The following is a 25,294-nucleotide window of genomic DNA, read 5'->3' as shown; positions in this document are numbered from 1 at the left end:
TTATGCATAGATTTGTGGAAGCACCACACAGATACTATGAGGACAGCATGGGGCATCTTAAGACACGGAGCTCATCATCTCATGCTCCCATTTTCCCAACTCCCAGCCCCCATTCTCAATATTCCAAGTAATTTGCCTAAGTAAGAAAAGAGTCTTAACATCCTCTCAATTAATTCCTCACATTTAGGTACTACCTAATAATTATACACAAAAACTAAACTTATTGAGCTTACAGCAGTCTGGGCATCATGCCAAGTTTCTTCCATGCAGCAGTACAACACGGGCACTATAATAATTCCTATTCTGGGGAAGGGTGGTGAGAAAACAGAGACTTTCAGGGATTAAAAAATTTGCCAAAAGGGGCACCTGGGTGGCTCAGTCAGTTAAGCGTCTGCCTTCGGCTCAGGTCATGATCCTAGGGTCCTGGGATCGAGCCCCACATTGGGCTCCCTGCTCGGCGGGAAGCCTGCTTCTCCCTCTCCTGCTCCCCCTGCTTGTGTTCCCTCTCTCGCTGTGTCTCTCTCTGTCAAATAAATAAATAAAACTTAAAAAAAAAAAAATTTGCCAAAGGCCAGTAGCTAGTAAGTAGCCAGGTCAAGATTTGAAGCAGATCTGGACCTCTGAAGCTCCTATATCATGCTTTTAACCATCTATACCATCTGCAGGGGAGAGGGCAGAAAGGAGGAGTAAGCTGCTTTCAGAGGTAGATTTGGAGGCCCATATTTTAGGAGAAAAGTTCTTGACATTCACTGTAGTATGAGAATTTTAATGGAATCCCTATAAAATTAGCTAAAAGGGTAAGACTAAATATTAAATATTGTATTTCAGGGAACCTATTTTAACCTATGGTAAATGGTTCTTCACTAAAGGTGGCACAGTCTAGGGGAAGGAGGGGTTATTTGGAAACATGAAGATTTTTTTTATCATTGACTGTTGTCACAATCACGGTATGTGGGAGGGGTGGTCCTTAGGGGGTGGGCGACAAGGATGCTAAACCTTTAGCAGTGTGTGAGATGGTCCATCCAAATATCAATAGCATCTGTTAGAAATACTTTCATAAGGAAGATCTTCTACACATTGGTTGGATCTTTTGAGATAATCAAAGGGCATCAGCAATCCCTTTGCAACCTAAAGAAACCGTGCGACAGGAGATGGCGCCCGGGAAGCAGCCTCACCTTCAGATGGTAGATGTGCTCCTCGGTATCCAGATCTATGCATTTTGATGACTTCTTTACGGACATCACCGAGAGCCCAACGTCAATGCAGCCATGCAGCTTCTCTCTCTCGATCTGCAGAGGCATCAGAAGAAGGCCGCTTGAGGTCAGGGTGTTAAAAACAGTAGTAACACCCCTGACGCTCCTCTCCTGTAACCTCCCCTCCAACATCCACGAACACAAACAGAGGAACTACGACTTACCAAGCATTTAGTGTGAAAGGGTACTGAATTAAGTGATGTCCACCCATTATCTGTTTTGGTCTAAGAGGGGTTAAGTAACAAGGGGTTAAGGCAATCAGAAGTGATTTAAAAAGAGGCGTAAGGGCAGGAAGCTAAGACAAGCCACCGTGGTTCAGGCATTATGCCAGGTTTTCTACATGCAACCCGACGAGATGAGCACTCTACGAGTCAACGGAAGCAAGAAAGGAAGAGGGAAGCGCTGGGGGAGAGGAGGACCCGTACAAGGGGCAGGACGAACAGTCATTCCAGCCCTTATGGGCTGTCTCCCTAGTGTTAATGCAATAGAGAATTTTCTATCACCATCAAGGGCCTTCCCCACCAAACCCCTCGGTCACTGTAACGGTGGGAGTGATACCTGTCCTATGTTTTATCCCTGTTATCTTGCTCAGAAAATGTCAGCCCAACCCTAAGACCTGAACAGACCCCTGGATACTCAGTAGCGAACTGAGCCCACCCAGAACCTAGGCCTGGGACAGTGTGGAGTAGGCACCTCTGGTCCATGTGAAGGAACTATTACCCTCTTCGGTTTCCAGTTCAGAGAAATACAATCCCCAAATGTGTACAATCTCTTCCAGGAGCTGACAACAATTAGCCCTTCAGAATTCTTTAGTAACATATTTGATTAAGAAGAAGACTTACATCGGTTTGGCTCTTGGCATATTTCAAGATTCCTTTGTCCAGATAGAAAAATCTCTGTAGGGAAGAAAGTATAATTCACTAAGACACCCCATTTAGACATCTTCCCTTCCCTCAGTCCCAATTTTCAACTTCAAATTAAATATACGTGCCTACAAACCGTGTACTGAGTGGGTGCAAATAAAGGTGAAGCAAAGACCAGCGTCTTACCTTGTGCCAGCCTTTTAAGGGCCATTTCCTCTTTTTCAGCAAAAATCCTTTCTGAATGGGAGGCTCCTGGGTGTAACTCATCTCTCCTCTCAGCCCTTCCACCACTTCCCAGCTGTCCTGTGCCAATAAAACAGTTCGTGCTAAATGGCTACCTTCACAAATAATAACAACAGTCAGAAACACTTCATCCTACTGGTAAATCCATCCAAGATGGTGAGCTTGGCTAGGTTTGTTGGCGAGAAGAAGTTAAAATTTAATTTTCTTTTTTTTAAAAAAAGATTTTATTTATTCATTTGTCAGAGAGAGAGAGAGCATGAGCAGTGAGCAGAGGCAGAGGGAGAAGCAGGCTCCCTGCCGAGCAAGGTACCCGATGTGGGACTCGATCCCAAGACTCCGGGATCATAACCTGAGCAGAAGTCAGATGCCTAACCGACAGAGCCACCCAGGCGTCCCTAAAATTCAATTTTCATACAGGTCCTGGACTTCATGGATTTAATGCTGTAATTTAATGGCATCAAATTTGACTTTTTTTTTTTTTTTTTCAAAATGCCTCTCCTAGAAGGGAGTGTTTCTCTCTCTTTAGTGCTTAAACATGGCTAATGGTAAAGCTTTTACTGTCAGTTCTATTTTTGTCCCCTTTGACATCATCACACAGTTACTGTTTGCTCACCACTAGACTTCAATCTGAATTTTAACCAAAACCTACAGCCATCAGGTGAGAATATGGGAAAATTCTTAAGAACTGGCTGAAAAGTATGAGACTGAATGCAAGCTGGTAAACATGACAACATGGTCAAAATAATGATTCAGTTGCAAGTTAATCTCTTTAAATTCTAGATATTTAAATATTGGAAATCCTGAAGCATTAAAAAGGTGCTTTTGAAACAAGTATTTTCTTCCTCTTTTTCCAGAAATGTTGTCCGCCACACTCTTCTTTTGTTTCAAAAACTTTTGGGGGGAAGACAATTATTGCTGTACTGAGCTGTTTGTAATTTTGAGGAGGTACAAACTGTTATTACGATTAATCCTCTGTTGTTGGCTATCTAGTAGTGTTAACTCATTGATTGAAAAAGGATTTAAAAGGGAATACAAAAGAAAAACACTAAAAATCCTGAAAATTTATTTTTAAGTGCTTGAAAATGCACAAAGCATTGCAAAATTACCCCAAGATAGACCAAAATTGGCAATACCCATTTTAGAGGCTGAGATAATGGATTTTTATTTTACTAATGGATTAATATACATGAAATGCACAAACCTTAAAAGTACAACCTGATGAATTTATACATCTATCCCATCAGTAACTACCATCCAGATTAGAGAGAAACATTTCCAACATAGGATAATTAAGTTTTGACAAACATGTCCTTCCCCACCCCCTCTAGCTTTTTTGAGATATTACTGGCATATAACATATATAAGTTTAAGGTATACAATGTGATGATTTGATACCCCTCCATTCTGCATGCCTCCCTGCCATCACTACCGCTTTTTTGTGTGTGTGGTGATAACACTTAAGATCTACTTTCTTAACAACTTTCCAAAAACATAATATGGCATATAGTCACCATGCTGTACATTAGCTCCCCCAGAACTTACTTTTCTTATAGCTGGGAGTTTGTATAATTTGACTAGCATTTCACCATTCCCACCCATTCCCACCCCCAGGAGACACCATTCTACTCTCTCTTTCCTTGAGTTCAGCTTTTTTAGATTCTGCATATAAGTAACAACATACGGTATTTGTCTTTCTCTGATTTATTTCACTTAGCCTAATGCCCTCAGTGTCTATCCATGTTGTTGCAAAAGGCAGGATTTCCTTCTTTTTTGTGGCTGAATGATAGTCCCCTCTGTGTGTATCACGTTCTCTTTACCCATTCATCCACTGACGGACACTTAGGTTGTTTCCTTGTCTTGGCTACTGTGAATAAAGTTGCAATGAACGTGGGGTGCGAATACCTCTCCAAGAGACAAATGTGTCCTTTTGGCCAAGATTTTATGTTGACTAACTTGCTCTTAGTTAAATCTCCAGACTGCAGGCGAGGATTACAGGTAGAGGCCAGAGGAATTGGGAGATGGACAGTAAGTCTGGGCCAGCACGAGGGAGCAGAAGCAGTTTGATTCAAGCCCCAGGGAACAGTCTCAAGGAAGGGCATGGAACCACAGGGGTCGTGGGTGCTCTGGCTCAGTTTCTGTGTTGTCAAGTCCAATACGTGGGAAACACGTGGTAACAAGAACACCTCTCTACTTTAGCCACTGAACTCTTTATGTGACAATCCTGACAGACCTGCCTTATGTCCGATTGCACTTTACTATGAATATAGTTAAAAGTACATTCCAGACTTTTGAAATGCTATAGTAGTATCCCAAGATCTGGAGTTGTAAAAGGGAATTCTTCAATGGAAAAAAGCAAAGATTATATTTAGCTCTTAAACTGGAGGACTTTTTCAGAAAGGCAACAATGTCAAATGAGATTTCTTTATAGCACTATCAATTATTCAGAGTCACTTAATTACACCCAGACAATACCTGGAGAATGCATATTATTAAGTGATGGGAAGCCACACGCACAGGCACACACACTCATGACCTCTGTCCACATGTACTTCAGCTTAGAAAGCCATTCCGCAAAATTTAACGTGTCCTACCTGTCACAATTTTAACGAATTCTTAAGGTCAAGTTAAAAATTCCACCTCCTCCAGGAAGCCTTCTTCAAAGGAAAGTACTATTTCATCCTAGAAACTCCATCAGCACTCCATCTTACATTTCCAATGGTTTACCACTTACTTATGATATTATATGTGAGATTTTATCATCCCTACTAGACAACAGACTCCTTGAGGGTGTAAAGTGTCTAGTTCACTTCTGATTTCTTCACAATGCTTAACCTGCTGTCCTGTGAATACTATACATCTGATTGGCTAACAAATAAACTTGGTCTTAGAATAAGACTGCAAACAGATTTATGTTCTCGGAATATTATAAATCAGCACACATTTGAAATGTGCCCCGTGTCTTTGGGCCAAATGACTATTTACAAGTTAAATACGGCACATTCGTATTTGTGAAAGAGGGTATATGTGTGTATTATCATTGTTAAATGGAAATCTATGGCTCAAAGTCTTTTGGAAAGTACCTAAGGGGATCAAGTCCTTTCAATTTAAGATACCCAAGCAGAAGGCAACATGCAGTGATAATACTAGACAATCACGTGTGTCTGCTCAATACATTCAATTGTGCAGAATGCAAATGCCAAGAGGGATTAGATGTTAATTGCATACTTCACAAAACTGGAAAAAAAAAAAAAAACGGAATGAGATCATATCTGTAGTTTAAAGAAAAACAAGAATTAAATTTCAAAAATGTTTCAAGGATTCATGTTGGAACTAGATCTCTCCTGAATTTTTGAGACACAATACATTCCTGCCAATGAGCCAACGTGGAGGGCTCATTTGTTGGCATTTAAAGGAAATAAGCCAGAAAGGGTTTGCATTTATGCCAAACAAAATATCGTCTTTTTTCCTCACTTTATTTTCTACCTGGGCTCAGAACTTAAAACTCTTACCAGGTTGGAAAAGCCAGATTTGAAGTATTTAAGAAAGTGAAGACTCTGCTTGACTGAGGAAGAAATCTCCGCAGCCAACTCCTTTTCTGGGCTTGCCATCCAAATCCTCCCCTTCCAACTTCCCTGTCTGTCACTGTCCTTGAGTCACTCGGCTGAAACCTGAGAGCCAGCGTTCTCTGCGGGGGCAGTACTCTCCCTCCGGGGCTGCGAAATGGTGGGGGTACTTTTAGTTGTCACGGTTCCTGCGATCTAATGGCTGGGATCCAGGGATGGTAAATGTCCCCCAATGCCTCCGTCTTAGATAATGAAAAGTTGTCCCACTTCCCATGAGACTTTCCAAAGTTCCAGTGGACTTTTTTGTAGGTGAAACCTGTTTATAATTTCTTGAGCACAGAATTTGACTCTTTCACATCCATACCAAAGTTTTTCTGCATGGTTTTTGCACACGTTGAATTCTTGGTATTGCAGCTCTTGGATAACTGAGGGAAGGCTATATTTCCTTCTGTTTGGGACCTTAACAAGCATCACCCGCCATTCTGGAGAATCGTGTCGCTGAAGGCCGTGTCACTTGTGGTATTTGAGTTATTAGCACAACAACCCATGCGGGTCTGCATTAGTAGCTGTCACATTTTACATATAGGTGTATCTGACCACATCATTATATCTTCTGGTATAATCATATGTGGGCTTCTACACATTAAAATAAATATTTTAATATTAACCACTTTCTTTGAGTTTTCCTTTATATTACAGGAAAGCATTATGGTGATATTTTCAAAATTATTATTCATTATAAATTATTAATGAATTTCATTTGAGGAGAGTAAAGGGGTCATTAAAATATTGGTCACAATAAAGGGATATTGTTTTGGTGGGATTAAGAACCACTGCTGTACCTGACACAAATTCTATGAGAAGGAATGTTACGTCTTCATGGTGTAGTGAGATCACTTTGGAACTGTGAGGGCTTAATTAATTAATTAATTTCTCATAAGTAAGTACTGTTGGTTTCATCCTCAAAATGTTTATCATCTATGTCCCTTCCTCTCTGTTCCCCAGCCACTATCTTGACCCAAGCTCTCATCCAACCTGGTTTCCCAAGACTCTCCACTTCCATAATCATTTATGGGGCCCCATTATGCCTTACCCTCCATGCAGTATACAAATGAATATAATGTAATACTTGTCTGCATTTCCACTTCTGTAGTTTATTTATATTGTTCGAGCCTCCCAGAATCTTCTCTTTATCTTTTCCACCCATGCAAACCCTTCAAAATTTTAGTTCAGTTTCTGAAATTTTCCTAAATTATCTAAACCACATCAATTGTGTATTCCTATAAATATAGCAGTATTACTGTTGGGGCAGCTGGGTGGCTCACTCGGTGAAGCATCTGCCTTCGGCTTGGGTCATGATCCCAGGGTCCTGGGATCAAGCCCCGCATCGGGCTTCCTGCTTAGCGGGGAGTCTGCTTCTCCCTCTCCCTCTGCTCGTGCACTCGCTCTTTCTCTCTCTTAAATAAATAAAATCATTAAAAAATTTATAGTAGTATTACTGTCTATTATCAAATAACTTAGTATTTAATTAATTCATGAATTTTTCCCACTTTTATCCCCAGGACTTTGGTCTTTTCTCCCCAAAACAGTTGTAGGGATCATCTTTTCAACTTGCTTAGAACCCCAGCAATGAACTATATATATATATTATTTTTATATTTGTTATACATATGATATATATGCTATACACTAGATATAGATATAGATATAAATATCAAATAAAAGAATTTTCCCAGGTTTATTAACTGTTGGGGTTTCAACCCAAGAAAATGGATTAAGTTCTCAAACCCAATAAATGGTGCTAGGTAGATGGTTAACAAGGAAGTATTAAGTCATATCCATACTTCTATAGAGTCTGCAATTTAAAACACAAAAGGGTAGTGCCTCAGGAAATACTATCCAAGGGGGCCTGCTGAAAGAGCCTACAAATAGAACAATATAAACAATAATAACATAAAATAATTGGAGAACAGTTTCTAGCTCCATGAAAGCACGAATCTTTTCTGCCTTGCTCATTACTTAATAGGGCACAGTAGGTATGAATAAATATGTTGAACAAATAAATGAAACACAATAACTAAATTTATTAAGCATGCACTATCTGCCAGATAGTGTGCTGATTAAACACTACTTACAATATGGCACTTAATCCTTGCACCATCCTGTGAGGTTGGATTAGTATCCTTATTTTTGGAATGTGGAAACTTCTGGGAATTTTTGGAATGAGGACGAGAGCATTAGATAACTTCCCCAATGCCATAAAGCTACCAAGAAGTAAAGCCACCTGACTTCGGAACCTGCATTTTTATTCATTCTGTTACATATTATAATATAATGCATATTCTGCTATAATTTAAATATATAAATTCTGATGATAAACCAGAGTAAATGCCAAGCAGTGGCCAAGATCCTGAAGCAGTTTGAAGGAGTTAGGGAACATTGCCCTATGGGTAGAGACACGCAAGGTCTAGGGTCCTGCTCAGAGCTACCATGTTTCCTATCCTGTAGTCCCACTGAACTAGGGCAGGAAATCAGCCTGTGCATTTTAACACTGCCCAATTCTTTGCTCATTTGCTTTTTTATATTTGGAGTGTCTGCCCCATCTACTTCTCAACCTGTGAATTCTCATTTGCCCCAAACCTTCTCCTTGGGGCACAAATTCTCTCCCTCATCAGCACTTCCACAAGCCTCACTCAAATGAGTCTCTCTCTGAGTCAGAACGTGGTTCCGTGAGGCCAGAGACAGGGTCCTCTATGTAGTAATCTCACTACTTCGGACTTAGGGGCCCTGAATAAAATACGCACTGAATGAACTACTCTGAGGAGCAAGGGGGTATGAAAAGGGCCCAAGAGTCCTCAGGGTGAGGGATTTTAATCATGTGTGCTGGAATGGGGTGAACTGGTACTCAGGACAGAAAAAACCAAAGATGCCGCCTTCTCTTGGCTCAAGGGACCAGGGGTCCTGAAATAGCTGTTTGTGTTCCATACACCTGGTGACCAGGGAGCAGGACATGCACCTTGAGCCGAATGTTCTAAGATACAGTACAGGGTGGACTTGGGCCCCCGGGGAAGATCAAGGCCCTGCTGACTTAGCCCAACACGGCTGGCCGGGCTGATATGCTGCCCCGAGGCTGTCAGGCTGAAAGCTCACCGCGAATATAAGATGGAGAGAGAAATGTGACAGCATCTGGGGAAAGTGGCTTCTTAAGGTCTTCGCTTCAGTTTTAACTGAACACAGTCTGGCACTGTCGTCCGGCATTAAATTCAGTCTGTTCTACTGAATGTCAAAAGAGGGCCAAATATAGAAAGCTGCTTTGTGGTTGGAAAGGCAACTAAGCATTTATCTGTGCTCATGAGCTGGCACAGTTCATTTCCATATTGCTGAGTGCACAAGTTGAAAGCATCCCACCCCCCAGCACAGCTGTTTCCACAGTGAACGTCTCCTCTGCAACTTTCAAATGCTGGATTCTCAGCGCTGTCCCCTGCAGTGATGTCAGAAATAGAAAAGGACTTCCATTCTTCCTGCAGCTGAAGAGTGTTGTGATTGCCTCTATCTGGCATGAATGTGGAGTGGGTTGCTCTGATTATTTATTTAATCTGCTTCTCAGGTTTTTAAAATTCACAAGACAATAATACCTAGCATTAAATCACATGGAGCATAATTTAACAGGCCTTTAATGACTTTAAAGGCATTTCTGATTTTTTTTTAAGATTTTATTTATTTGAGAGCGAGAGAGCATGATGGGGGGGGGTGGGCAGAGGGACAAGCAGACCTCCCTGCTGAGCATAGGGCCCAATGTAGGGCTCAATCCCAGACCCCTGGGATCATGACCTGGGCAGAAGGCAGATGCTTAACTGACTGAGCCACCCAGGCACCCCAGCACTTCTGATTTTCTAAAGCCTCAGAATCATCAATATCATCTTTTATGATTATACTATGAACATATGGAAATACTTGTCAATAGATGTCCAGTTAATATAATGACAGCTTTAACTGATGCCATACCAATTCTGTACTTATATTTAGTCACTGAGAGGTGTAATTGTTACACCAAACCTATAAATGCCACCATGCCCGGGCCATGCAGCCCATTAGAGGGGTGGGGGCAGGGTGGTTATAGCTGCTACCGTGGTGGCGACAACAGCAATACAAGTGACAAGTAGTACCTCCTGACGATCTTCTACGTGCCCCCAGTGACTCTGTAATGAAGGTGTACGTAGTCCGCCCAACATCACCCACTATGAAGCGGTGGGCCCCATCTGTGGGCTGCAGACCACACACACACCTCTCTGCTCAAGATCACCTACGAGTATACTGGAGTCCCCCGAAGGCTGCCTGCTGCCCTGCCAGTCCGGCTCCTCACCCCCAGCCCCGCTCTCTCCCCAGGCAGTCAGTCTGCCTGGCAGCACGTTCCTGCACGTAACAGGCACGTGTGTTAGCCAGTGATGACGGGATAACTCTGTGCACGCAAGGGACTCAAGAGTCTCTTCCGGGTTTATTTATTTTTTCAGGGTACAGAAGTAATGGTTTGTTTGCCCTCGTGGAGTAGTTCTTTTAAACCTCAGAGTTTGAAAGAGAATGTGAAGTCATCTACCCAGCTCTTTCATTTTAGAGATGAGGAATCTAAGATAAATGATTTGTGTAGGACCACAAAAAGGAGTGAAGGACTTCTGAGGGCCAGGACCAATCTTTTGACTCCAACCTAGTGCCCTTCCCACTACCCCTTTCTAAGAATTCCCTCACTGTCACAGTGGCAGACAGCCTCACCGAAGAGGCCCTGGGCTCACTCCTCACACAGGGGCAGGTGCATGTGATGCCAGGGAAATTCTCCCACACAGACTCCTACGTGAACAGAACTCAGCCAGAGGCACAAATTGGGGGAGACTCTCTTATGCTCTTTGTTGTATACCTTCCAGCACAATTTTAATATTTTATCTTTACTACCTTTCATTAAAAAAAAAAAAATCATACTGTAGGGATGCCTGGGTGGCTCAGTTGGTTAAGCATCTGCCTTCGGCTCAGGTCATAATCCCAGGGTTCTGGGATCGAGTCCCGAGTCGGGCTCCCTGCTCAGCCAGGAGCCTGCTTCTCCCTCTGCGTGCCACTCCCCCTGCCTGTGCTCTCTCTCTCTCTCTGACAAATAAATAAATAAAATCTTAAAAAAAAAAATCATACTGTCTTTGGCATCATAGAGCTCTGCCCTTTGGTGTCTAGCCTGGAGAGAATCGCAGACTCTCTGCATTCAGACATCACACTTTTGCACTCCAATTACGGGGCACACAACTCCTGCAGAAAACCCACTTCGTTGCTGGATGGCGCAAGCTGATAACAGTGTTCTCTCTGACAAGTGTGCTCAAAACTGTTTTTTTTGTTTTTTTTTTTTTTTCAGAGCTAATTGAAATTTGCAATCAAAGCAGAGACACATTCCGGCTAACTAATGTGCATATAATTTAGAATCACAGGAGTAGGTACCCGAATAGACTCTTCCGGCCTCTGATCCAAATCATCTGTGATTTCTTCCTCAGTCTGTGTAAGAATAACTGGTTCTCATAATGAGAACCTAGTGACAGGATAAGATCCTGGAGAGCCTTCTGAATCAAAGAAGGAATGATTTAGGTGCTAAGTAAGTTAGACTCTGGTTCATAGCTGACCTTCTATTTAATAAGGCAGTCTCTACTCAAAGGTCTGAAGCTTAGCACTAGGTGCTAGAGATGGAAAGATGGAAAACCAAGGTCTGGCTTCCAAGAAGTTAGCATATATTAAAAATCAAGACATACCACGAGGCTGAAGACTTGGAAATGCTGAAAGAAACATGCTACCGGAGTTCTCGAGCACAACCACACGAGCTAGACCCACCTCAGGAAGAGGGCTTGAGCTGGGACTCAAAGGAATATAGACACAGGGTGAGAAGGAGGGTTTCTGAAGCTGCCTTGACAGCTAGGTGGCTTAACACAAAAGCACTTTATTCTTTCACAGTTCTGGAGCCCCAAGTCCAAAATCAAGGTGTCAGCAGAACCACACTCGCTCTGGAGGCTCTAAGGGAGAAAGTGTTTGTATCAGCTAAGGTTGCTATAACAAAATACCACAGACTTGGTAGAGGCTGGGAAGTCTGAGATCAAGGCGCTGCTAGATTTGGTTCCTGGTAAGAACCTGCTTCCTGGCCTGTAGACGGCTGCCTACTTGCCATGCACTCCCATGGCCCTTCTCCCGTGTGTAAGAGTGAGTGCTGGTGTCTTTCCTCTTCATAGAAGGGTACTAATCCCACCATGAAGGCACCACCTCTCACGACCTCATCTAAACCTAATTACCTCCTGAAGGCCTGCCTCTGAATACCATCAGGAGGGTTAGGGCTTCAGCATATGAATGGGGTGGGGGTGGGGGGACATAAACATTCAGTCCACGAGAGCATTACTTGCCTCTTCCAGTTTCCGGTGGCTACCAGCATCGTTGGCTTGTAGCCACATCACTCCAATCTCTGCCTCTGTCTTCACATCCATGTCTATAGTCTCCTCTGTGTGCTTCTTACGAGGACATTGATCCCTGAATTTAGGGCCAACCTGGATAACCCAGGATGATCTCCTCATCTCAAGATCCTTAAATTAATTACATCTGCAAAGGTCCTCTTTCCAAATAAGGTAACATTCACAAGGTCAAGGATTAGGCTGTGGACGTACCATTTGGGAGGTGGGGACACCTTCAGCCCGCTAACTCGGCAAAAGGAACCACCAAGCCAGAGACGTGCCAGGGATGTGCCCGCTCTGGCGTGGGACAGAGAGAAGGGGAATTGAGTTGTGATGCAGGCTTGTGTACAGATGCGAAGGGAGACACAACTGCTCTTGACGGTAGGGCCGGCACGTAGAGGACTTAGGAAGGATGTCAGATTATTCTAGAGAAGGCTTCTGTTTTGCCACTGTCCTACTTCTTATACTGTCATTTCTAGGCCTTCAGCATTTTAGTATCATCATATCACTGAGGTAGATTCAGACTCTCCCCTCCTTAGGAAAGAACTGTTGAGTCAGTTCAGTTCGTATTTGCATGGATAGCTTCTAGAGAAAATTCCAGTAACTGCATAGCCAGTAAGCTGTGCTCTCAACAAAAGCTTTGGGGTCACTGTTCTGCTTTTGTGTATCCTGCGCTATGGCCGAAACCAACCGTAGATAAATAAATTGAATTTCTTAAGGCACCCTGTGTAGTCTCTATCAAAGTAGTATTTTTTTTTTAAGGTATTATTTATTTATTAGAGAGGCAGAGAGAGCACAAGCAGGGGGGAGTGGCAGAGAGAGAGGAAGAAGCAGGCTCCCCGCTGAGCAGGGAGCCCGATGCAGGACTCGATCCCAGGACCTGGGATCATGACCTGAGCCGAAGGCAGACGCTTAACTGACTGAGCCACCCAGGCGCCCCCCAAGGTAGTATTTCTAAAACCCACCAGAATATAGTTGTTGTGCTTGTCATCCTGCAATTGCATGCACAACAGCATGAACAATTCAGCAATTTCCAGAAGTGTTATCCGATTTCTCCTGCTCCTTACAGTGTGGAATATAGCTGACAGTTTATCATTTGTGGACATGGAGAGTAACAAAAAAGCCCCAACAACTCAAATAGGTCATTTTAGCTGAAGTCTTCACCTCTTCTATCAAATGTTTGTTCATTTTTTCTTTCCAAGACTTACAGCGGGAATACATTGAGAATTGAGCCTTGTATCTTTGCCCTTCCTACTTTCAGTATATCAGGTCCAGCGTGACTTGCTTAGGTATGCAATAAGAATAAATAAAAGGTAGGCAATAAGAATAAATAAAAGTCCCAGAAAGTGAGAATCTGGAAAACTAACACAGAAACATATAATTAATTATTTTTCTCTGTTGGGCCCACCAGAAAACAAAAAACAAAAACAAAACAAAACAGCAGCTCCAGAGAGACCTAAGGGATCCTAAGACCGCTTCTGCATTATTCTTGTCCCTGCATTCACAGAGGTGTCAGCTGAAGGAGGTTTGTTTCAATAACAATCATTTGTACATAAGGCACATAGGACTTGAATGAACTTCTAAAGCAGCTTTCTAGTACCTAACGAAATCCAGTGTTCTCCAAATAGATGGTTGCCTGGTCTCCTACCACTTACAAGCTGTGTGACTCAGAACAAGTCAGTTAATGTCTCTGAGCCATATTTTCTTTCTAAAGTGTAGAAAATAATACAGACCTCGCTGGGTTGTTTTGAGACTCCAAGGGATAGTATGAAAGGATACTATGAGCTGTAAAAATGCTAACGGATACTTGTTAATTTCTAATGTCCCTCGCTAACGCTTCCTTTCAGACCAGCCCAGACAGAAGAAGCCCAGCCATGTGACTGCACTGTGCCACCCAGCTGGTAGCCGAAAGGAGGTAGTGGGGAAGCGGTCACCAGGTGGTACTGCGTGAGGGCTCTTGGGACTCCTGCTTATGGAAGGTGAATGGTTTATGTATCCAACACTTATGCAGCACCTACTGCATGCAGCCTTTCTTCTAATTTGCACAGCCTTATAAGAAACCAAGGCAAAGAAGAGTTCAGTAACTTGTGCAAGGTCAATCTGTTTATAAACAGTCCAAGGTTTAAACTCAGGCCATCCAACTACCAAGGGAGTTCATGCTTCTCACCTGTCATCTTTTGTGACCATCACAGAATAACTGATAGAATCACTACATTCTCAAGTATCTCCTCCTTGACTGGTTGGTCTTCCTTGTGGTATTTATACAGCTTATACTTAAAAAAGGCAGATGTTAAATCTCAGAGTCTCTAAAAATATGATTATTTAAAAGAAATAAGTAGGACTAAGTATGTTCAATACCTGAAGACTAAGCATGTTCAATAAACACCTGAGCATTATAGCTTTAATTCACGTTTCACTCCTTGGCACAGTCTCTCCCATTCAGCCTCATGTCTTACGGGTTCTGGCACCAAACCCAGACAGCCTGGGCTCCCTAAAGAACAGCATAATCTAATAGACTGCATAAATAAACCCTCATCAGGCGACCCTGGGAGAGCTCAAACACCATCTCAGATTAGCCCAGGGGCAGGAGAGTGACAAGAGCAAATTGCATAATTGTATGGAGACTTACCCAGCAATGGCTCTCTCCATTTCAAATCCTCTACACTCAAGAGTGAAACACTTGCCAATTATTTTAAAAGGATTCACTTTCTGATTTCTAACTTATTATATAGCAAATACTAACAACATATTAGGAAAGAAAGGAAGCGTGCTCTCTTTACAAAGCAGTCTCCCCAACAGAGTCAATTTCCTAATTGTAGTGGTCTGTTCAGCTGTCCTGTCCTTGGTAGCTTCACATATCCCTGTCCACGGTCTTTTAATGATAGCTTCTTAATAGATATTGGCTAAAGAATTAAAACTTGAGCATACAGGACTGTTTCACTAAAGACAAAACTTACTCATCTTTATCTGGCTCAGTCTGGCTTCCAAAATGTGTTACTTTGAAAGTTCTAGGAAAGAAATGTAAGGGGGCAGTGGGAAGAAGGCGAGAGGAAATTACTCATATTTTACAAGTTCGGAAATAGCAATTCTCTCTCCCACTTAGTTATCCCTTAACCTACTTAATATATCCACAGAGCTTTGTGAATAGTCATCTTTCAACCTAGCAACTGCATGCTTATTCATTCATTAATACACTTACCTAATGTCTACCATGTGCTAGCCTAGGTACTTCATATTTATTATTTCACTTAGTTCTCCAAAGTAAGCACAATAATCCCAATTTCACAGCTGAAGAACTGAGACTCAGAGGTTTTATGTAACGTGGCAAGGTCACCCAGCTAGCAAAAAGCAGAGCCTGTGTGAATACAGGTCAGTTGCAACAAGACGCCTTTACGTATGTTCCATACTTTTCGACAGAGGGTTTGTTCAGAGACCACGGGTATAGAAAGCAGTTAGGAATTTCATCATTTGCCAGATGAAACTCAGTGGAGAGGCCTTTGTTGATTTTTGAAGATCCTCACAATACATCACTGGAATGAGGGAGCTCAGGAATTTGTGGGCATGTTGCTGCCATTCCCCATGTCCACCTGGCCATACATTCTAAGCGACCCTGATGGCATTCAGTAAATTTAGTCCACTAATTTGCATCTGCCATGTGCAAAGCCCTGTGCTAGGTGCTGTGAGGACTAAAAAAATGTGTAAATAGAAACCCAGGACTCTGAGAACTGTATTAATCAAAAGAGGTTATCCACATGAGCAGAGAAAAGGGCAGTGTTCAGCACGGCATCAGTCAAGCTCAAGGTTCCCAAATGGAACATGTGAAGGCCTATCTCAAAACCTGTCTGGGGCCTGGTAGAATTGGGGTGCCCTCTTTCTCTGCTCCTCTTCTCTCTATGAGAATGAGCTCTAACCAGCCTTTCACATCTACCTCTCCCACTAGACAATGCCAGCAATGACCTCCACAACCAATGGTCATTCCCAGGCTTCAATCTATTTGACTTATCAGCTTCGTTCATTAAAAGTAAATGAATTAAAGTGTTGCAATTCAACATAGATTTGCATGTACCTTGGAAATGATTTGCAGTGAGCATATATTATTTTTATAAAAGTTACTTTTAAAATACTACAGTGATAAATGAAGATTCTTTTCCAGAAAAATCACAAAATTCAAAAGGACAGAACAGTTTCATATGGATCATTCCAGCTGAAGGGGTAGCTGAACCAATGCCTGAGACGGGGAAGAACACTAAAGCAAAGATGGACCTAGCGCACTACAAAAATTAGGGTATGAGTAAGACAGTCAGAAGGGACCGACAGCCTGCTCCTGGCTGGTTCCTTTAACTGGGCATTTCCTCAGGGAGAACAGGTTCCTATCCTACAGATAAAGGCACTATATCTGAAGGATACTCTGCTCTTCTTCAAAGAGATCCATTTCATCCGCCGACTCTCAGGGTTCTTGAAACAAGACCATTTTCAGTTCTGGCTCTGGAACTGGCCTGAGTTCAAAGGAAGCTCATCTGTAATTGTTAAGAGTTTCTTAAATTTACAGAGAATCTTTCTCCAAATAGATTCAACATCTTTTAGCCAGTAAAAACATTCAACTTTCTCTCAAAACAACCCTGGAAAGGAAGCAGGAGGTGAGTTTTGTCTCCATTTCATGGATCAAGAACTGAGGCAAACTTCACTTGCCTAAAGTTCCTCAGTAACATAATATAAAGACTATAGCAGAGATGGCTTGATTTCAACCCTCCAGTATCACTACGGGACGACCCTTGCTGCCATGCATCCCGCCTGTGCCCATGAGCCACAGCGGCAAACAGGGCACTCTTTCTCACAACAGTCACACTCAGCTGCAGAATCCTTCTCAGCACAAGGCTCTAAGCAGCTACTACCAACAGATAGGTGCTGGCATGGGAAGAGAAAAAAAAATGTATACCCTTGAGAGGACAAGGCCTGGCAGAACAGAAAAGGGTAAGGATTCATCAACTCGTTTCACCTGTTTTAGGTATGGATCACGCCAGGTAGTGAAGGTACCAAATACAGCCCAAACATTAAATATTCTACTCCATTCTTCTCTAAAAGCATTTTGGGGGCGCCTGGGTGGCTCAGTCAGTTAAGCGTCCTACTCCTGATTTTGGCTCACATCAGGGTCTCAAGGTCGTGAGATCAAGCCCATGTGCTCGGCTCTGCACTGGGCATGAAGCCTGCTTAAGATCCTCTCTCTCTCTCCTCTGTCACGACCCATGCATGCTCTCTCTCTCTCTCTCAAAATAAATAAATAAATAAATAAATAAATAAATAAATAAATAAATAAAAGCATTTTGTTAATGTGTATAAAGGAAGGCACTTTTTATTTTAAAAGTATATATTCAGGGGCGCCTGGGTGGCTCAGTCAGTTAAGCATCTGCCTTTGGCTCAGGTCATGATCTCAGGGTCCTGGGATTAAGCCCCGCATCGGGCTCCCTGCTCGGCGGGGAGCCTGCTTCTCCCACTCCCTCTGCCTGCCACTCCTTCTACTTGTGCTCTCTATCTCTCTGTCAAATAAATAAATAAAATCTTAAAAAAAAAAAAAAAGTATATATTCATATATGCATTGTATACTTTGTGGGCCTTTGTACAATACTAACGAGTACTGGGTAGATACAGGAGTAAATACATGTATAATGCCTGTAGAATTTTCTAGGGGCAAAAAGCAGAACTATTCTCTATGAGCATTTATATTTTCCATAAATAAGAATGAAGTTCAAATTAATGTTAACTATAATAACAAAAATGAATGTTAATATTAACTCAGGACCTACTATGAGTCTGACCCTGGATTAGATGCTTCAGTTTTCATCCTCACAATAATCCTATGTGAAAAGAACTATTATTATTTCAATTTTACTGATGAGAAAACAGAGGCTTAAGGTTAAGAGTTTAAGGTCAGAGAACCAATGAATGGGTGGAACCAAGGCTGGAGAGTTCAAGTTCTAATCACTAATGCATACATTCCTCTCAAAATTACCTTGATAAGATTATATTTGCAGGTTGTTTCCATACTGACAAAATGAGGCATGCTATATTTAAATTTCAAAAGCCCTAGTATTTAAGCTAAAAGATGACAGAACCCTTCTTGGGTATTCGTGGTCCTAAATTGTAAACTCTGTCTTAGGTCAGAAGTAAAAACAAAGATACAGATCACAATTCTTGATCATTCTGTCCTTCAAGGAAGCAAGCTCTTCTAACAAGACTATAGATAGGGAATACCTCTACATAAATGCATAGCTCCTTGTGATTTCATGAGGGGAGGCTCTGGGATAGGAAGGACAAGTTCAAATTCAGTTCAAGAAACAAGGACAAGGGCAAGTTCATTGCAAAGAACTGAAAAAAAGCTAGTGTGGCTGGAGTACACAGACTCTCAATGTCACTTAGTGATGCTGGAGGAGAATTTAAGTAAAATGACTTAAGATGACCGGGTCTTTCAGCCAAAACTATATTAAAAGTTTGTGCACTCAGTGCCCCTCTCTTATAACCGCCCCAGCTCCAAAACAGCAAAAATACACAAAGTTACAAAGATGTAGGGGCTTTTGCGTGTGTGTCTGTGTGATTTAAAAAAAAAAAAAAAATTAAATATCTCCATGGATCAAACACAAAATAGAAATGCAAAAGAAACTATAGACAGAAGTGTCCAGGAGTCCTACTTCTGTGGGCTATTGGGGCTAAAAATGTCCACAGGAAAAGGATGAGACCTGAGCTAGCCTCACTGCTGGAAATAAGCAAATGCTGAGGGGGAGCTCCACACAATGAAAGGGGGCTTTAAAACTTGCCTTATCCAGGGAGGTGGCAGAAGGCAGACACAGCCTCACAACCAGACTTGGGCCATGTGTGCTGACCTGGTGGTGGATCTTGGATGTTCTATCACTGACATGGAACAGAAGCCCCCAAGAGCAAATATAACCCCTGACTCTGGGTTGGGGTCCTCGGAGGTAAGAAGCAGGTAATAGCAAATCCCTAAATGGGGCAGGGTGAGTGCAAGGAAAGAACATGGGGAAACAAACTCAAGATGATACTCTAAAGCAAAATTCCAAAGCACAGAAGAAAAACCAGCATTAAAGAGGGTCCAATACAGTCAACATCAGGCCTATCCACCCCCCACCCCCACCATGAAATGAAGAAAACAGCCTAATAGTGACTTTAAACTGGAGCTTTAAAAACGAGTAGGTTGTTGAACAGATTATCTTTATCAGTTAGAGTTCAACATTCCTCACATTAAATTTATTATTCCATAAATCTTGAAGTTTTAAGTGTTGAACTTGTACTTTCCAGCGAAGTGACTGGAAACACAGCGTCACTATCTTTAGCATCTACAAGACCACGGGGTACGGCTCTGTTCCCTCGGAGCCATGAAGGTTGAACTTCCAAGGTTCCTGTACCTCCCCAGCACCTTTAGAGAATGAAAGACAATCCTGAGACAGCTTGTGATGGCAGAACGGACACAGCTTGCCAAGGTGGACCATATGGATGGAAAACCTAAGCCACTCCTGCAACAGAACACCTCTCTTTGACAGAAGGATGGGAAAGTGGGCAGAGTAAGAAAATGGTCCCTGAAATTAAACATGGCCTTTATAACTAGATTCAGTCTAGGATTGGAATAAAGTTATTAAATTCTCCACCTGCTCTGCCACAGAAGTGTTTATGTTTACAAAGCTACATTACATGTCCCTTAAACTGGGAGATCCTAAATATAAAAGATGACCATTTGATGAATGAATAGCTGAATGGCCAACCATTCTAAGTGAGAAAAAAATGGAGGCATCACACACATTCCTTTCACTCTTCATGACAAGCTCAAAAGAAGCTCTGTGAAAACCAAATTAATCAATTCAAATAACATACCAAAAGAGTTTCTGTAGTATTCAGTTGTAGAATGCCACAGCACTGCTCCAATTCCTATGGTGTTATAAGCACTGGCAGTTTAAATGAATCATGTTCCTTCTCTTTATCCAAGAAGTACATAGCAAGAGATGCTACTAGGTACAAAGGGTGAGGGAAAGCTCACACATTCAGGCTCTAATCCCAACCAGAATCTCGGCTTAGGGAGAGAAACACCCCCGTGGAAAGCTGACAAGGAGGGTGAGTGTATAGTCACCCTTCTGAAGCCAGGACTCCAAAGGGACCATGATGCATTAGCCAAGGACTAGTTTTAGTCATTTTTAAAAATCCCAGACAGAAGTGATTACAGTGCTAAAAATTTTTTTCTTCCTAACCCCTCACAGGAGATCTTGGAGGGCGCCCCAAATGTCCAGGCTGGGGCAAAATCTGATCTGTCTAGAATCGTAGATTCTAATGACACGAAGCGGCCTTGTGAAGGAACAAGCTCCCTGTCCCAGGCGATGTTCACATGGAGAGACGCATGACAATGCGTCAGAAATATGCAGGCGTGCCTGAGGTGGGAGGTTGCCGGACTGTTGCTTCCAAATATGGAACCAAGGACTCGGGGCCAATTCTTGGGCGAGCGCTTCTGGTGGGGGAAAGGCAATGCCAGCAAAGCCGGCAGATGCTGAAAAGGCTCAGAGACCACTGTGGTCGGGAACCCACAGCTTCCTGACAGCCCACTCTCTATGTCACTGAAGGTGAGAGAATTAGAATGATTAACATGCATTTACCACCACTGACCTAAAGCCAGCAAATTCTGCCAACGGAGATGTATCAGAAAGAGAAACAAAAAACAACATATCATTACGGCTGGTGCTTAGATAGGAGTTAATTATCCAGGTCTTTGCTTCACTTCTCTCTTCTTCCTACTGAATTCCTTTTGCCCGCTTCTCTGTGGCTTTGACTCCCTTATCCAGTGGAGAAAGCAAGCAGGGGAGACTCAAAGTCACCCACATGGCAATCTGTGGGGGAAGCGGTCATAAAAGGCTTGGGAAGGGGAAGGAAGAAGAGGGCAGGAGGATACTAAACTTATTGGAACAGTGACTGTTCCTTTGTTTTGGTTAGTAGGGTACAAAGGAAAGTGTGGGCTCTGGAGTTGGACTGAGTTTTGACTTCTTGTTCTGCCACTTACTAGCAGTGTATCCTTGGGCAAAGAACTCAGTTGGTCTGACTCAGCTTCCTCATGGAGAAAATAGGGATATTCCTATCTGTGTTGGAAGACAGTGGCAAGGATCAGATAAAATAATGCAAAGAGCCAAATACAGTTCCTTCCCATCGGGTAAGCACTCAAGCTGCATTATGAAAAGCACCTAAAGTTTACTCTTCTCATACAATTAAGATATGGCTGAAAGCCATCGCTCTTCCACTGAGAAGCAGGAGGTCCCAAGTAAATGCACACATCTTAATCTGCCAATTTCCTAGTATAAATTTGCATCTTAAAATTTGCATTGGTTAAAGTTTACCTGTCGACTTCCTTGCTTGGAGGAGCAGCTACTTATGCTCCTTGAAGGTGAGACCAGTTTTTGGGACACCCCAAGGTTCTTCTCGTCACTCATCATGAGCAGTGGGTCACTTGGTCTCGATGCAGTCAAAATGCCATCAGAAGACAGTGGAGCTGAGAGTACGGAAGTCGCACACGGGCAGGTGGCTCAGTTCTTATCCAATACGTTTAAAGGCATTTTGGATGACCCAGAGGAAATCTCTAAAAGCAAAAGAAAAGGATTACAGAGAAGGTCAGAGGCCTCAGACACCATCTGTAATTAGCCCCTGACTGTCTGCAAGTGGTTTGTCTACAGTACAGATTACAGAGCCATGATGCATAGTTATATCAGGAGCTGTGAAGGAAAAGATGCTTTACACCCATCTTTTCTTGGAAATTATGTATAGGTGGTTTTTCATGTAGTTTTGCCAGAATTAAGAACAGTAGTAAGAAAATTTGAGTCCAGACACATACAAAATCAGTACTATAAAAAACCATCCCGAACCACAATGAGATACCACTTCATACCTGCTAAATGATAAGTATAATTTTTTTAAAAAATGGAAAATAACAAGTATTGGAAGAAACTGGAACCCTCAGGCATTGCTGGTAGGAATATTAAATGGTACAGCATAGTTAGAAAGAGTTTGGTAGTTTTTTAAAAAGCTAAGCAGAATTATCATCTGATCCAGCAATTCCACTCCTAGGTACATACCCCAAAGAACTGAAAACAGGTGTTCAAACAAAAACTTGTACAAGAAGGTTCATAGTAAAGCTACTGGCAGTAGCCAAAGGTAGGAACAACCCAGCATCCATCAACTGATGAACAGATAGCATACACCATCTGAATGTTTGTGTCCCCCTAAAATTCATGTGTTAAAAATCCTAAACCCAATGTGATAGCAATAGGAGGTGCAGCCTCTGACAGGTACTTAGGTCCTGAGGGCACAGCCCTTATGAATGGAATTAATTATAAAGAAGATGACCCAGAGCTCCCTAGCCTCTTCTGCCCCGTGAGGATACAATAAGTCTACAAGCTGAAGAGGGCCCTCTGCCCGTGCTGGCATCCTCATTTTGGGCTCCCGGGCTCCAGAACTGTGAGGAATAAATTCCTGTCACCTCTAAGCCACCCAGTCTGTGGCACTTTGTTAGAGCAGCCCAAATGGACTAAGACTGCATATCCATGCAATGGAATATTGTTCAGGAATTAAAAGTAATGAAATAGTGATACATGATACAACAAGGATAAACCTTGAAAACATTATGCTAAGTGAAAGCAGCCATACAGAAAAGACCACATATGTATGTTACTATTTATATGAAATAACCACAGTGGGCAAATCCATAGAGGCACAAGGCCAAGCAGTGATTGCCAAGGGCTGGGGGAATTGGGAAATAGGGTATGGCTATGAGGTTTCCTTTTAGGGTGATTAATGTTCTAGAACTAGATACTGGTGATAGTTGTACAACACTGTGACTAAATGTCACTAAATTGTATGTGTGAAAATTGATTTTATTTTATATGTATTATAGTGTAATTTAAAAAAACTTTTTTAGAGGGATGGGGTGGAAGATTTGTTCTACCAAAGGTTTTGGAGACATCTTCTAAAAACACTATTACAAAGTGTGACAAAATTATGAAGGAAAACAGAAGTTCCCACATCATCTAGAGTATCCTAGTAATTGAAACAATAATCATCTTTGAGTCCACGCTACCTACCGCCAGGTCCTATAGTAAGAGTTTCCCATACATAGTGTATGATCTCATTTAATCGACAGTCTGATGGGAGGAGATTATCTCTCTTTTACAGAGGAAACAATGGAGTCTCTGAGAAGTTAGGTAACTTGCCCAATCACGCAGCTGGCAAGAGACTGATTTCAGGCCAGATGCCAGGCCTTTAACCTTGGTGTTGGAAATGAGCACGCTTTAATAGCCAGGCCTGGTGATAACAGTTACTGCCTGACTCTGGGACCCAGCAGAACTGAGGAGCTGCCTAGAAAGACTAGGAGGGAGCACCTCGTAAGCCAGCTTTGCAGAGGCCCTGCCCCATTCCTTCAACCACTGCCTTCATCCACAGCCCTGAGTTAAGGGTGACTAACATGTTTGGTTTTGGCTTCCCAAGGCCAGCCTTTTATTTGACACACTAAGTTCAAATAAACTCTGTAACTTTCTCAAACATGTTAACAACAATAAAAATATATATATATTCATTCTATTTGGTTCTTAGTGCTCACATAGTCTTAATTTTAAAAAGAAGCATGTTATATAATTGTCCAGGACCCAGGTAGTTAGATATTATTTTAAACCTTTGGTTAATTATAAGTACTCAATCTCCTATGCCTTTCATTAACACTTAGTTCTTTAAAAACGAGTATGCTAATGAGCACCAGGTGCTGTATTGGAAGTGTTGAATCACTACATTGTACACCTGAAACTAATATTACACAGTATGCTAACTGGAATTTAAATAAAAACAAAAAAAATGAGTATGCTAAAGCCATCAGCTAAAACCAGGACAACGAGAAATATCATGTCAGAAAATAAAATTAAGGTACATGTAGCTGGAGAACTCAATTCACGTGCTGCTTTCATAGAAACCCCCCAAATCTCTGTATGCATACATATTGGATCCAACAATAACTAAGACTAAAACCAAACCAACACCAGCCTCTTCGCAAAGTTAGCTTCCCTTATGGGGCGTGACTAATTGGACCCGAAGTTAGAAGTCAATGTAGTCGAGTTCAAAACTGCCAAGAAAGGCTGTACGGATATATTAATAGTCGGTTTAATAGCACGTTGGCTGTTGCCCTTGAAGAAAGAGAGGGAAAAGAAAACATGACGGGAACCCCAAAGGATGAACTGTGTGCGGGGGCAGCTGTTGCCATGACAACCGATTCCACAGTGGATCGGGAACACCAACAAAGGGTTTCTGTGTGTGTGCGCGCCAGTGTTTTTGTCATGTCTTTAGAAGCGGAGGCTCTGACAGGGAGAGTGCAGGACCACGGGCGGTCTGTAACGTGTGCAGAAGGGGCAGAAAGGAATACTCGGGCAACACAGAGTCACAGCAATTCTGAAACTGCCAAATTAGAAACACAATAACCCTGTCCCAGAGGCAACTGGTATAAAGGGTCATCTTTATCACTTAGCTCTGCCAAAGTTCACCTTGGAGGAGTGAGCTACCAGAGCCAGGGCTGGGCGCAGGCCAAAACCCCATAATTTAAGTTGGTACTTTGAGGTAAGGCCTCCGGAAGTACCACAGTGCCTCTTTTTCTCCTCCAGGGAAAGAAAGGGTGCGACTCCAGCCCCTCCCACATCCATCCCCGAGTGAGTCTGGGATTATCACCTAGGGAAACAGATCTTGTTCCATCCCCCAGAACCTTCCAGCCTAGCCTCATCAGAAATTCAGTTAAAATCATCAGTTAAAATTCAGTCCACTTACTGCTTAAAGGGCAAAAGAGATCAAATTCTGGGAAAAGGAAATACTTAAAACAGGGTAGAATAGAGCACGAAGGC

At 42.4% G+C, this 25,294-nt stretch overlaps 1 protein-coding gene across 5 annotated transcripts in view; it reads right to left on the bottom strand.

Annotated features, from left to right (window-relative positions):
- Positions 1-25,294, bottom strand: part of OSBPL3 (oxysterol binding protein like 3) — a 175,551-nt gene that overhangs the window by 65,121 nt on the left and 85,136 nt on the right. For 4 of the 5 annotated variants that reach the window (XM_032401909.1, XM_032401908.1, XM_032401910.1 and 1 more), the window contains exons 2-5: positions 21,764-22,002; positions 2,303-2,419; positions 2,096-2,149; positions 1,176-1,289 (exon numbers count right to left, since the gene is read on the bottom strand). In XM_032401909.1, the coding sequence (XP_032257800.1) occupies positions 1,176-1,289; positions 2,096-2,149; positions 2,303-2,419; positions 21,764-21,859 (381 nt within the window). In that variant the 5' untranslated portion in view covers positions 21,860-22,002. Of the gene's footprint in view, positions 1-1,175; positions 1,290-2,095; positions 2,150-2,302; positions 2,420-21,763; positions 22,003-25,294 lie in introns of those variants that run through there. The other variant, XM_032401912.1, reaches the window with a different exon arrangement.

Source organism: Phoca vitulina, unplaced genomic scaffold, assembly GCF_004348235.1.
Source record: "Phoca vitulina isolate PV1807 unplaced genomic scaffold, GSC_HSeal_1.0 scaffold4, whole genome shotgun sequence".
In the NCBI taxonomy this organism is placed as follows: domain Eukaryota; kingdom Metazoa; phylum Chordata; class Mammalia; order Carnivora; family Phocidae; genus Phoca; species Phoca vitulina.
Note: the sequence above shows the minus strand (reverse complement) of the source record. Positions and strands in the feature narration are given on the sequence as shown.